This window comes from Anabrus simplex, chromosome 3 (assembly GCF_040414725.1).
Source record: "Anabrus simplex isolate iqAnaSimp1 chromosome 3, ASM4041472v1, whole genome shotgun sequence".
NCBI lineage: Eukaryota > Metazoa > Arthropoda > Insecta > Orthoptera > Tettigoniidae > Anabrus > Anabrus simplex.
This window is the reverse complement of record NC_090267.1, coordinates 146,769,972-146,782,977: the sequence shown is the minus strand read 5'-3', so window position 1 is coordinate 146,782,977 and position 13,006 is coordinate 146,769,972. Positions and strand designations below refer to the sequence as shown.

General features: G+C 39.5%; 1 protein-coding gene across 1 annotated transcript in view; it reads left to right on the top strand.

Moving 5' to 3' along the window:
• LOC136866092 (macrophage colony-stimulating factor 1 receptor) overlaps positions 1-13,006 on the top strand; it is a 67,883-nt gene that overhangs the window by 51,118 nt on the left and 3,759 nt on the right. The window contains exon 3 of the mRNA XM_067142755.2: positions 8,112-8,259. Within this exon, the coding sequence (XP_066998856.1) occupies positions 8,112-8,259 (148 nt within the window). The remainder of the gene's footprint in view (positions 1-8,111; positions 8,260-13,006) is intronic.

The window sequence follows — 13,006 nt, the reverse complement described above, 5'->3', positions numbered from 1 at the left end:
AGTGTGACTGGGGACGGAAGAAGGAGTGAAAGATTTGAAAGATTTTATCCAAGTTTATGCACCACAAACTGGAAACAGGAAAATATAGAAGAATTTTTGGGGACACTGAAGGAAGTAATCACCAATGTGGAAGTGATAGTCATGGGGGACTCAATATGCAGGTTGGAATTTGACAGAATTGGTAAAGAATTGATTGGGTGCTTTGGATATGGAGAAAGAAACAGCAAAGGAGATAAGTTGCTTGACTTTTGTGAGAAAAATGGAATGATTGTGGGTAATACTTGGTTTAGAAAGAAGAATAGTAGAAAGATCACTAGATATGGTTGGGGTAAAAAAAACCCCACAAAAACAGTTATTGATAATATTGTGGTTGAGAAAATAAACGGTACACTGTTAATGGACATAACAGCACTACCAGGTGAGTCATTTGATGGAGACACAGAGTAGTGGTAGCAAAACTGAAAATAAATAAAATTGTAAGAGTAAAAGACGAAGAAAATAAAAGTATGGAAATTGAAAGATAAAAGAACTCAGGGGAAATTTCAGGAGGAATTAAAACAACACATCCCTGTATCAGAAATAGAAAGTGTAGAAGGAGAACGGACCAAATTTAAAAACACATGTGTAAGCTGTGCAGTGAAGATTTGTGGCAGAACTTCAGCAAGAGTGAAGGAAAAGGAGACACCTTGGTGGAATGAAAAGGTAAAGGAGGTTGTTAAAGAAAAGAAGAAAGCATGGGAAGAATGGAATAAAGATAGGAAAGAAGGAAGTAATATTAAGTATCAGGAAATTAAGGTGAGTGTAAAAAAGTGGTAAATGAGGAAAAGAAAAAATGTTGCGAGATATTCACACAAGAGATGGAAAAGGATGTAAATGGTGGAAAAAGGATCTTGTATGGATTGATAAAGAATAAGGGAAAAGAAAAATTCTACCAAAAACAAGCAAAGGAAGAAAGTGGACATGTAATAACAGATTGCAGAGGAGATAAAGAATAGGTGGAAAAACTATTTCAATAAACTCCTGAATGTGAGAAATGATGCAGAAGAGACTGTGGTGGTAAATGAGGATGATCCAGAAATGGAGAGTGTTTCAATGGCAGTGGTGGAAATGGCTGTTAAACAAATGAAAACAGGAAAAGCAGCAGGGATAGATGAAATGTTTGTGTTAATTATAAAGGCAGCAGGACCTATTTGTCTACATTGGTTATATAGGCTGCTAAGATGTACGGTATATGGAGGAAAAAGCAAGTACCTGACGATCGGTGTAAAGGTGTAATAATACCAGTATTTAAGAAAGGTGATAGGAAGGTATGTTAAAATTATCAAGGAATTACAGTGTTTTCACAAGAAGCCAAAATATCGGATAGAATAACAGAAAGGAGGATGAGAGGAAGGGTGGAAAGAGATTTAGAAGAAGAGCAGTATGGATTTCAACAGGGTAGGTCAATGATAAACCCTATATTTACCATGTGTTACTGATGGAAAAACATTGGGAATATGAAAAAGATCTGATAATGGTATTCCTTGATCTAGAGAAGGCATACGATAGTATCAACGGACAAAAGGTATGGGAAACCTTGGAAAGAAAAGGATGTAGATGGTAATCAAGGGAACTAGTCAAAGCAGACTCCAGTGGGGAGAACAGATTGGTTTAGAAACCAAACTGGACTGAGGCAGGGAAGTGCATTGTCTCCACTTATGTTTATAATGGTTATGGATGAAATTCTAAAGGAAACAAAGGCAAGATATTGAGGGGACATGAAAATATCGTTGTTTGCAGATAACATAGTGATCTAGGGAGTTAACAATACAGAAGTACAAATCCAACTAAAGGTTTGAAATTAAAATATTGAGAAATATTATATGAAAACCAGTATGGAAAAGAGCAAAATAGTGATGATGACAAGAGGAGAAAGAGAAGGAAAAGGAATTGTTAGTATCAGGGGACAAAACCTTGAGGTTGTTGAATACTTCAAATATCTGGGAAGTAAAATAATGCAAGATGAAAGGTTGGATAAGGAGATCGGCAGAAGGGCACAACCGAGAAGTACGTTCTACCAGAATGTAAGGAACCTGGTATGGAACAGAGAAGTTTCTATGAAATGTAAAGAGATAATGTACAATATGTAGTATACCCCTGTATTAACTTATGCATCAGAACTTGGGCTTTGACAGCAAGAAATGAGAGTAAAATTCAGGCCAGTGAGAGGAAGTTCCTGAGGAGTATGGTAGGGAAGACAAGGAGAGACAGGGTAATAAATCCTGAGGTCAGAAAAGAGACAGGGGTAGAAAACTGAGTGATAGGATGGAGAAGAATAAATTGAGGTGGTTTGGACATGTTATGATGAATGAGGAGGGAAGGATGCCAAAACAAATGTTGAAGGCTAAGATAGAAGGAAATAGGGCAAAAGGGAGGTCCAGAACAAGATGGATGGACTCTGTCAAGAACAGTATTTAAGAAACAAATGGAGACTGGACTGGAATACAATTACTGAAGAGGAGTGGTGGAAGGAGAGGCAACGGTGGAAGAGTGCCATCATCACCCCCGACCTGGCAGGGGCTGAACAAAGGGAATGAAAATGATGATGATGATGAAGGTAAATTTATGAATCTAAACTATATTCTTTTGAGTCTCTGCTGTAAACATTTGAAAATAATCTGAGCTAAACTGTTGTAACAGTTAATTTATAAAGAGAGCCCTGCATTTTCTCTCTGCTCACACCTGAATCACCTCCGTCCACTGGTTAAAGCGGCACTCAAGTGTTCCGCATTGCTGAGGGGTTAATTGCACAGGCTTTACATGGATATGATTAGTGGAGAGTTCCAAACAATAGCCAGTAAGAAGGTTCAGGATATAGATGCTGTAGTAGAAACAGCAAGGGAATGCCTAGGAACAACTGTGTATAAAGACGGGGAATGGTGAACCTCTTGATGGAATGATGAAGTGAGAGCTGCTTGTATCCATAAAAAGAAAGTGTATCAGATATGGCTCCAAACATAGACTGATGCAGACAAGGAATTGTACGTAATTGAAAGAATCAGGGTGAAACAAATAATTGTTGAACCTAAGAAGAAGTCATGGGAGGACTCCGGTAATAACCTGGGAAGTCTTGGTCAATTGGCACGGAAATCTTTCTGGACAGTAAAAATCTTAGAAAGGGAGGGAGAAACAAAATGAACACTGTTTTGTGTAAATCAGGTGAACTCATAACAGATCCCAGGGAAGGAATCACAGGGCAGGTGGAAGAATATTTGAACATCTTCTCAACATAAAAGGAAATCTTTCTGGTGACATTGCAAACCACCAAACTCATGAGGAAAAGGACAATGATGTTGGTGAAATTATGCTTGAGGAAGTGGAAAGGATGGTAAATAAACTCCATTGTCATAAACCAGCAGGAATAGATGAAATTAGACCTGAAATGGTGAAATATAGTGGGAAGGCACGGGTTCGTAGAGTTATAAGATTAGCATGGAATGTTAGTAAGGTACCTTCTGACTGGACGAATGCAGTGACTGCACCTACCTATGAGCAAGGGAACAGGAAAGATTGCAACAACTATCAAAGTATTTCATTGATCAGTATACCAAGCAAGGTATTTATTCACTGGCGTTTTGGAAGGGAGGGTGAGATCAGTGGTTGAGAGTAAGTTTGATGCAAACCAGTGTGATTTCAGATCACAGATCAGGATCAGATTTTCAAAATGTGACAGGTTATTGAAAAATGCTACAGGAGGAATAGACAGTTATATTTATGTTTCATAGATCTAGAGAAGGCATATGACAGACTACCAAGGGAAAAGATGTTCAGCACACTGGGAGACTATGGAATTAAGGACAGATTATTCAAATCAGTCAAAGGCATTTTTTTGACAATTGGGTTGCAGTGTGAATTGAAGGTAGATAGTTTACATGGATCATCTACTGAAAGTTATAAACTGGCAGGAAGGGATTCAGTTAGGTGGAAATATAGTAAGCAGTTTGGCCTATGCAAACAATGGCAGATTGAGATAAAAGCCTTTATTCTAATATCTTGGAACTTAAAAATAGGTGCATTGAGTAAGATATGAAAATTGGCCTTTCCAAGACTAACGTGATGTCAGTAGATAAGGAACCTAAGAGAATTGAATGTCAGGTTGAGATTACAATGCTGAAACAGGTAGATAATTTTAAGTATTTAGGATGTGTATTCTCCCAGGATGGTAATATAGTAAGGGAGATTGAATCAAGGTGCTACGAAACTAATGCAGGGACACTGGCTATCAATTAAGCAGGCGCGGTTCTGCCTTTAGGTCACATGGTCACGTGCCCCTCCACCGATTAAAACTATTATAAAAAATCAGAACAACATTATGCACGATTAGTGTCACGACCATCTTCAGTGAGTTCAAGAGGCTATGATTCACCATGGTTGTTCTTGTTCTAGCAGCCCTGGACTAAACTAGGCAACATAGTAAAGGTCTAATCCTGAATGGGACCGACTCGTTCTTATACCTGAACATCATCCCCTCATTCTGCGAGCTGTGAGGGGTGAAGGGGGTTATGGCAAATTCCATTGACCCGGTCACAGTATTTTTACGACGTGACACTTCAGCGCTAGTTCATATTTTGAACTTACTTCTCCTACAGCCTACTAGATAGCACCCAGCTACTTTCTTGTCGGCATATGTATTATAAACGCGCGCAAAAGTAGTGTTTGTAGTAAACCTGTGCTCACCTTGTACGCCTGTTAGATTAATCGTGCCCATCGGTGTCGATGTTCATTGTAAGTCTGAAAAGTGTGTGAAGATTAGTTTGATGTATCTGAGTGTATTCCTGTGCGAGCATAAGTGTTTTTAAAATGAATCATTAAACTACTTACAAACAAATTCTCTTAATTACAAAAACAGATTATTAGCTAAAGAAATGGGCCGACCAAGACCAGAGCTTAGCATAAATCAAGTGTTCAAAGATAAAAATAGAACCTACAATCACAGTTTTATATGCAAGAAATAAAAAGGTAAGGTTAATTTAATTGATTTGATTCCTAGTGTTCTTAATATGTTGAACGTGCCCCACCCATTTTTATCATTACGAACCGCCACTGCAATTAAGTAATACCTGGTTGCCAGCCATTAAGGATTTACGTAGGTAGTTCCCTTCCCTGTCCCTTCATTATTGTTATTTTGTATCAGTGTTTTCCAAATTCATACATTCCTCATCGCCAGATGTTTCATTCCAGGCTTGTCACCATGTCAATGCCATATGTTACGTACACATGTTATGTGACCCTCTTAGACTGATTCTGATGGTTCGCTCAGCTTCTGCTTCGAACGCTAGCGCTGTGCTACATCCGGGGAGACATCTGGTGACGAATGAACTACCATTTCCACTTCTACTGTAACGTCTAAACTTCAAAAATCATTGTTTAAGAAGCCTTTCTCATGGACAGTTGAAATTTTCTTCTGATGACGTAGAGCACAGTTCTCTGCGGAATGTAAAGAATTTCACCTTATTTTCTTGACACGGCTTAAGCCCAAAAGCCTATACAGTATCATGATGAGTACGGGCCGTGAAAGCATCAATGGCAACTAATGCAGTGTGTTTGCAGTTGTGATTAACAGTATTCTGTAAGAAAGAAGTCAGCTCCCAGACAAAACTGTCTTTACATTGGTCTATTTTCAGACCGAATTTACTTTACAAAAGTGGAAGTTAGGTGGACTCAGGAAGTTTTTTTTCATAAGTTAGAAGTAACAGACTTGAAAGTAGCAAGAATGATCGCTGGCATACATAGGTGGCATGAGGGTACTCATAATAAGATAAAGGCTAATTTAGGAATGAACTTGATTGATGAAGCTGTACGCATAAACTGGCTTCAGTGGTGGAGTCGTGTGAGGTGAATGGAGGAGGATAGTTTACCTAGGAGAATAATGTACTCAGTAATTGAGGGTAAGAGAAGTAGAGGAAGACCAAGGCGATGATGGCTGGACTCAGTTTCTAATGATTTAAAGATAACAGGTATAGAACTAAACAAGGCCACAAAACTAGTTAGTTACAGATAGAGAATTATGCCAGTGTTTGGTAAATTCACAGAGGCTTGCAGACTGAATGCTGAAAAGCATAACAGTCTATAATGACTATGTATGTATGTACACTGGCAGAAAAAAATATCCAAACACCATGAAATAAGGACAGTAGAATATGGAAGTTTGGTAATATATTTGTTGAGGTAACATATTTAATTAATTAAAGGTAGGCCTACAAGACTACAGGTTAATATCCACTTGAGAAACTCCATCTCAAATGTGCCATGCTGGTCCATTAATAACCAGTGTAATCGCCTGACTGTTGAATGCAGGCAAGCAAATATGCATGCATTGTGTCATACAGGTGCTGGATGTGAGTTATTGGGATGGAGTTCCATGACTGTTGCACTTGGTCGGTCAATACAGGGACGGTTAATGCCGGTTGTGGATGATACTGGAGTTGTCGTCCAATGATGTCCCATACATGCTTGATTGGGGACAGATCAGCGGGATCGAGCAGGCCAAAGCAACATGTCAACACTCTATAGAGCACGTTGGGTTACAACAAAGGCATGGGGGCATGCATTATCCTGCTGGAAAACACCCCTAGGAATACTGTTCATGAATGACAGCACAACAGGTCGAATCACTAGACAGATGTACGCATCTATATTCAGGGTACGTGGGATAACCACGAGAGTGCTCCTGCTGTTATAGAAAATTGCTCCCCAGACCAGAACTCCCAGTGAAGGTCCAGTGTGCCGATGCCACAGACAGGTGGAATATAGGTACTCACCTCGCCTCCTAACCAATACACGACCATCAATGACACCAAGGCACAACTGGCTTTCATCAGAAAATCCAGCGGACCTGCACTTCATCCTCCAATGAACTCTCTCTTGACACCACTGAAGTCGCAGACGGTGGTGGTTTGGGCTAAGTGGAAAGCACGCCGCAGGGTGTCTGGCTTGGAACTCTCCATCAAGTAATCGATTTTGAATAGTTCATTGCGTCACTGTTGTGCCAACTGCTGCTTGAATTGCTGCTGCAGACGCAGTGCGCTGCGCCACAGCCATACGCCAAATACGGTGGTCCTCCCTCTCGGTGGTGCCTCGGGGACGTCCGGAACCTGGTCTTCTTGTGAGTATACCTTCTCATGGCCACTGTTGCCAGCATGCATGCACAGTGGAGACATTCCTGCCAAGTCGTTCTGCAATAGCGTGGAAGGACAATCCGCCTTCACGTGGCACTATTATACAGACTCGTTCAACCACAGTGAGCTGTTGATTCTGGCCTCCTGTCATCGTAAAGGCATTCTTGACCCACTCACAGTCACTTTGTCCAGTCTCACAGTTAACTAACGCTTTTGCACAGTACAGCCCATATTTAAAGCAAACCCGATGTGCAACGTCATGGAGCAGCTACTAGCGAACGCTAATGCGATTTGCAGGAAATTTGAATCAACGTCATTTTTCAGAACTATAAACACGCCTACCAACGTTCGTTAATATAGCACAACCCCTTCTTGGTGTTTGGATATTTTGTTCTGCCAGTGTATGTATGCATGTATTGATTTATAGTACAACTAGTGGCCTGTTGCAACAATAGATGCGAACAAAATGAAACTGATGATAAAAGAAGCGTGAGAAAAATAACGAAAAATATATTGAACTCCAGAAGATCATTAATTTGCCTGTAAACTTACACATCCATTGTGACAATACATACGGAATATTTGAGTCTTGGAAATTTATAGAATTTTCACAGTGAATTCTGTTCAGAAGACTTGAATCAATCACATAAAGCTGGCCATATAATGCTCGCCAATTTTCACCAGGCAGTAAACCTGAAATGTACCTGTGAATCATTCCCTGAATCTTAAAACAGTAAGGATCTAATCCTGGAATCCTGAGATGGATGACTTTCTTATAATGTATAATACATAGGTGTTAGTATTGCAGTTTTCTCACAATACTGCGTTACACGTTCAAATTATATATATATATATATATGTATACAGTAGATAACTATGATGTGTGATTTTATTCATATGATGAACAAATAAATATAATGGAATAAGTTTGTTTGTTCTTTTGTTTGTTCATAGGTATCCATTAAAACTTTCCCAGGAGAGTCAAAATTTCAGCTCAAGAATGCAGAGTTTGATGATACTGGATACTATTACTGCTTTAAGAAAAATGGAACCTTGGATGATGACAAGATGGAGAAAGACAGCATTTATGTGTATGTTGAAGGTAAATCAAATGTTAATTTATGTTAAAATATGAAGATAGTGGAGGAAACAGAGGATAAGCATAACATGTGAAGAAGATTATGATGACAGGATTACCCTTTAACTACAGTTTGAATTCGCATTATCTTAGGAGCAAAGGAAATGGATAAGGTTAATAAGGCCTAGGATTTCATTCACCAAATTCATAAATTCCTGTTCAGCTATGTTCTGTAGTTTATCATTTAGGTGCTCACTTTCTATGTCTAAGGTTGTGGGATCATATCTGTGCACATTTGAATGGCGTATACAAGTGCTTAAATGTGATCAACTGGCATGTTAAATTTTCTTTTTTAGGAGGATGGCTATTTGCCATCTCTTTAACACCAAGAAAGGGATTAAGATATGTTAATATTTTCAGAAATGTCAAGATCGGTGAAAAAAAAATATATTTATGTTCAAATAGGGAACAGTATCATTAAAAATTTCTCATTTTACAATTCTATATTCAGTGGCTTAATTAAAAAGCAAGTAAATGACATGATACTGTATAGGCTTTTGGGCTTATGCTGTGTCAAGAAAATAAGGTAAAATTTTTAATGTTTTGCAGAGAACTGTGGTCTGCGCCTTCAGAAGAAATCTCGACTGTCCACGAGAAAGGCTTCTTAAACAATGACACTTTGAAATTTAGACGTTATAATAGAAGTGCGGTAAGGTATACATCAGCCAAACATGCCGGTCCAGTAGTACCCATATCAAAGAACATGAACGTAATATTCGTCTCAGCCAACCTGACAAATCGGCAATAGTTTACCCACAGTAGACACTACAGGTCCAGGATTATACGGGAAGCTGTGGAAATACGTAGAAATCCTAACAATTTCAACAGGGAGACCGGCTATCAATTAAGTAATACATGGTTGCCAGCCATTAAGAATTTACGTAAATAGTTCCTCCCCTATCCCTTCACTATTGTTACATCATCTCGGTGTTTTCCAAATTCGTATGTCCCTCGTCGCCAGATGTTTCATTCCAGGCTTGTTGTCTATTTCTTACACCTGTCAATGTCATATGTTATCCAAACACGTTATGTGAACTGCTTAGACTGATTGTGATGGTTTGGTCAGTTTCTGCTTTGAACGCTAGTACTGTGTCATGTCTTGGGGGCCAGCTAGTGGTGAATGAATGTACCATCTCCACTTCTATTATAACGTCCAAATTTCAAAGTGTCATTGTTTAAGAAGCCTTTCTCGTGGACAGTCGAGATTTCTTCTGAAGATGCAGTGGACAGTTCTCTGTGAAATGTTAAGAATTTCACCTTATTTTCTTGACACAGCATAAGCCCAAAACCCTATACAGTATCATGTCTATAAGTACGGGCCATGAAAGCATTAATGGCAACATGTTACTTTATTGTTTATTTTAAATATGCATATACTCCTATAAATTCACCTTGACCAATGTGTAAATAGGGATGTTAAACACTGTATTGTGCTATGCGAGGCAGGGACAACTTGATGACTTTAATTATTGTCGCTAAACCGAGCACTGGAGGATTGCCCAGCTGATGAATGTGAGAATTGGACATGTCTTGCAACTGTCAATCTGATCATTTCAAAGTAATATACTTTCGCCATCCACCAACAGCCTACAGAACTACTTCAGTAGCACAAATCACATGTGCCTTGTGATGCACACCGGTGATGAGACATTCGTGACTCATGATGCACTCTCATTATGTCAGCAGTGCAATAATCACAGGTAATGAGCTAAATACATCATCATCATTATCATGAGTATCTTGTTGTCATTATTCAAGCTTCTTCTAGTGGACCTAATTACACTTATGAGCAATTAAATTAGAAATAAATGCCATAGTGGGGCAAATGGGGTTTTTCTCAGCTCGGCGAATGTAATAGGAGAGTGTAGCACATAACAGAAAGGACATTGTACGATATGCACCAAAATATGCAGTACTAATTTTTGCTCAGTATGCATGCACACACCTGAGCGTCTGCATGTTGTTACATCGCCATGATGAATTGTTAGTTGTGTAAAGAACGTTGTGCTCTGTGATTGGAAGTGACAAAGGGCCTCGCGATGGAGAAAAAAGTCTTTATTGTTGAGTATTATTTTCGCTCGTACAGGAACGGTTATCAAGGTGGGCCGAGTTTAAAGTTAGTCACATCTCTATAGAACACTTTCCTGCCTTGAATATAAGTCAATATGGACCAACATGGTGAAAATAATCAATTTTAAAGTTAGTGGCAGAACAATATCGTGAACACTTCAATAAGCCAGCACCTAGCAACACAGTTATCCTATCTATTGTTAAAAAATTTCGTCGTACGGATAGTAACTGTGTCCACAAATGAAAATCATGGACGTGTCCTTAATCAGGTGTTGCAGTCTCCAAAGCAAAGTCTTCGGCGAACAGCCCTGAAATTAAACATCAGCCCTACGTCACTTCGACGATTGTTTAAAGACATAGGTGGATTTCCGTACTGTATACAGGTTGGGCAGCAATTGACAGAACATGATAGGCATGTCAGAGTGGAATATTGTGCACAATTTTTGGCCATGATGTACGAGGATCCAGATTTCTTGTTCAATGTGTGGTTCTCCAACAAAAGTCACATTCACTTGGATGGTTTTATCAATCACCAAACAACTCACTTTCTTGGTTTCGAGAGGCCAGACACTATAGTCCAGAAACTGCTACATAGTGTGCATGTGACGATTTGGTGTACAGTGTCAGGAAACGGTGTGCTAGGTCCGTATTTCATAGAGAATTGTGATGGTGCACCTCTTACTGTTAACCAGGAACACTATAGGAACATGGTGATCAGGCCATTTATTCAAGATCCAAGAAGGTTTTGTCGTGTCAGGTACATGCAGATGAATAGACAGTGGTTCCAACAAGACGGAGCGACCTGCCACACCGCTCGACAGACTATAGCTATGCTGCAGGAAACCTTTCCAGGACGAGTAATTTCCCGTGGGGCTGAGTTCTCCTACCCATCATAGTCCCCCGATCTCACACCACCAGATGCTTACGTGTAGGGAATGTTAAAGGAGTAAATTGTCAATTGTCCAGATGCACCAAAAACTGTGCCTGCATTACATCAGAAGATTGTCTCGTTCTTCGGGACTCTGCAGCAACCTATGTTCCAGAATATGCTGGAAAATCTGCGTGATCTTTATGAACACTGCCTACAGTGCAATTGAGCATATTTTGAACTTTTACACTATCATCTCGATAAGTAAGATAATGACAATAAAACTAACATAATTTCCAGTACTGTATATTTTGGTGCATAATGTAGAAGATATTCTGTTTAATGTTGACCTCAACCTCATCAACTGTGCGTGACTCAATATTTCCACACATCTATTTTCAATGTATTTTATCACCACACATTTAATTACTTTCCAAACATGCATTCTGCACCCATAATCAGTAGTGGCAATTGGGAATTAAAAGTGGGGGAGCAAAAATATTTATAGACAAGAAAAAGTCCCCAGGTTTGTCAATAATTAAATTAAATAAAGGAACAAATTAACTGATCAGACAACAAGGCTTGTATAGATTGCTTTTTTTTTTAAAATAATTCCTATAATTCCTAGATTCAGGCAGCTAAAATGGAATAAAAATGTAATGTCTTCTCCACAAAGTATGGGGGGAGGGGGCAGTCGCCACCACTGCCCATAACCAGTTGAAAAGGTACAGTGTTTCAGAAAGTAGTAATATCAGCATGGTTTATATTAGACTAACCATATACATTATAGAAGTAAGCCACAGCTATGGGTAACAGGTAGAGACCCTCTTTGGAGGCAGCTCTGCCCAGTGAGTGGCACTCCTGCAGTGTAGTATCTGGTAGGGGTCTCAGCTCAGGGTTACTAGTGAAGACCTCAACGGCATCAAAGGCAGAGAAGGTGAACTTTGGTACAGTGGAGATGATGGAAGAGGTAGCTCTGTACTTGGGGATGAATATGAGTACAAGCCACCAGAATCTGAATGACCACCGGTATAAGTGGTCCTCCTACACGAAGTGCCTACAGCTCCTTTGGAGTGTGGATGAGCAGGTGGAGATCTAGGACACCCTTATGCCCTTGAAATGTGAAACCACTTCTAAAGACGGAAGAACCTACTGGAGATCAATGGCATAGGATGCGGAAGGCAAGGGGAAACCACCGCGTTAAAGACTCTTGTGGTATCCCTCGTCTCACTGGACAAACCCTACCCTTCATGGAATGGTTGTTCCTAAGAAGAAATATTCCGGAGTAATATGCTCATATTCGGATCTCCGGGTGGGCACTAAATCAGGAAAGAAGTGTACTGAGAGATTAAATAAGATGAAGATTGAAATTTCTGGACTGAGGATAGGAACTTGGAATGTGAGAACAATGAGCGAGAAAGGTAAATTAGAAAATGTATAGAAGGAAATGGAGAGATATAATATCAGCATTTTAGAACTATGTGAAGTAAGATGGGAAGGAGAAGGAGAATTGGTTTCTAGAGAGTGTATGATCATTTATAAAGGAGGAGACTGCAAAGAAGGAGGAATAGGCTTATTGTACAAGAAGACTCTGGATAAGAACATAATCAAGATAATACCTAAAAGTGACAGGGTGATGGCAATAAAGTTATCAAGTGACCCTGTGGATACCTAATTTATTCAAGTGTACATGCCTACATCGGAAGCAGATGAGGACGAGGTAGACAAGATATATATAACAGATAGAAGAGGTGTTTGAGGAAAATGGAAAAG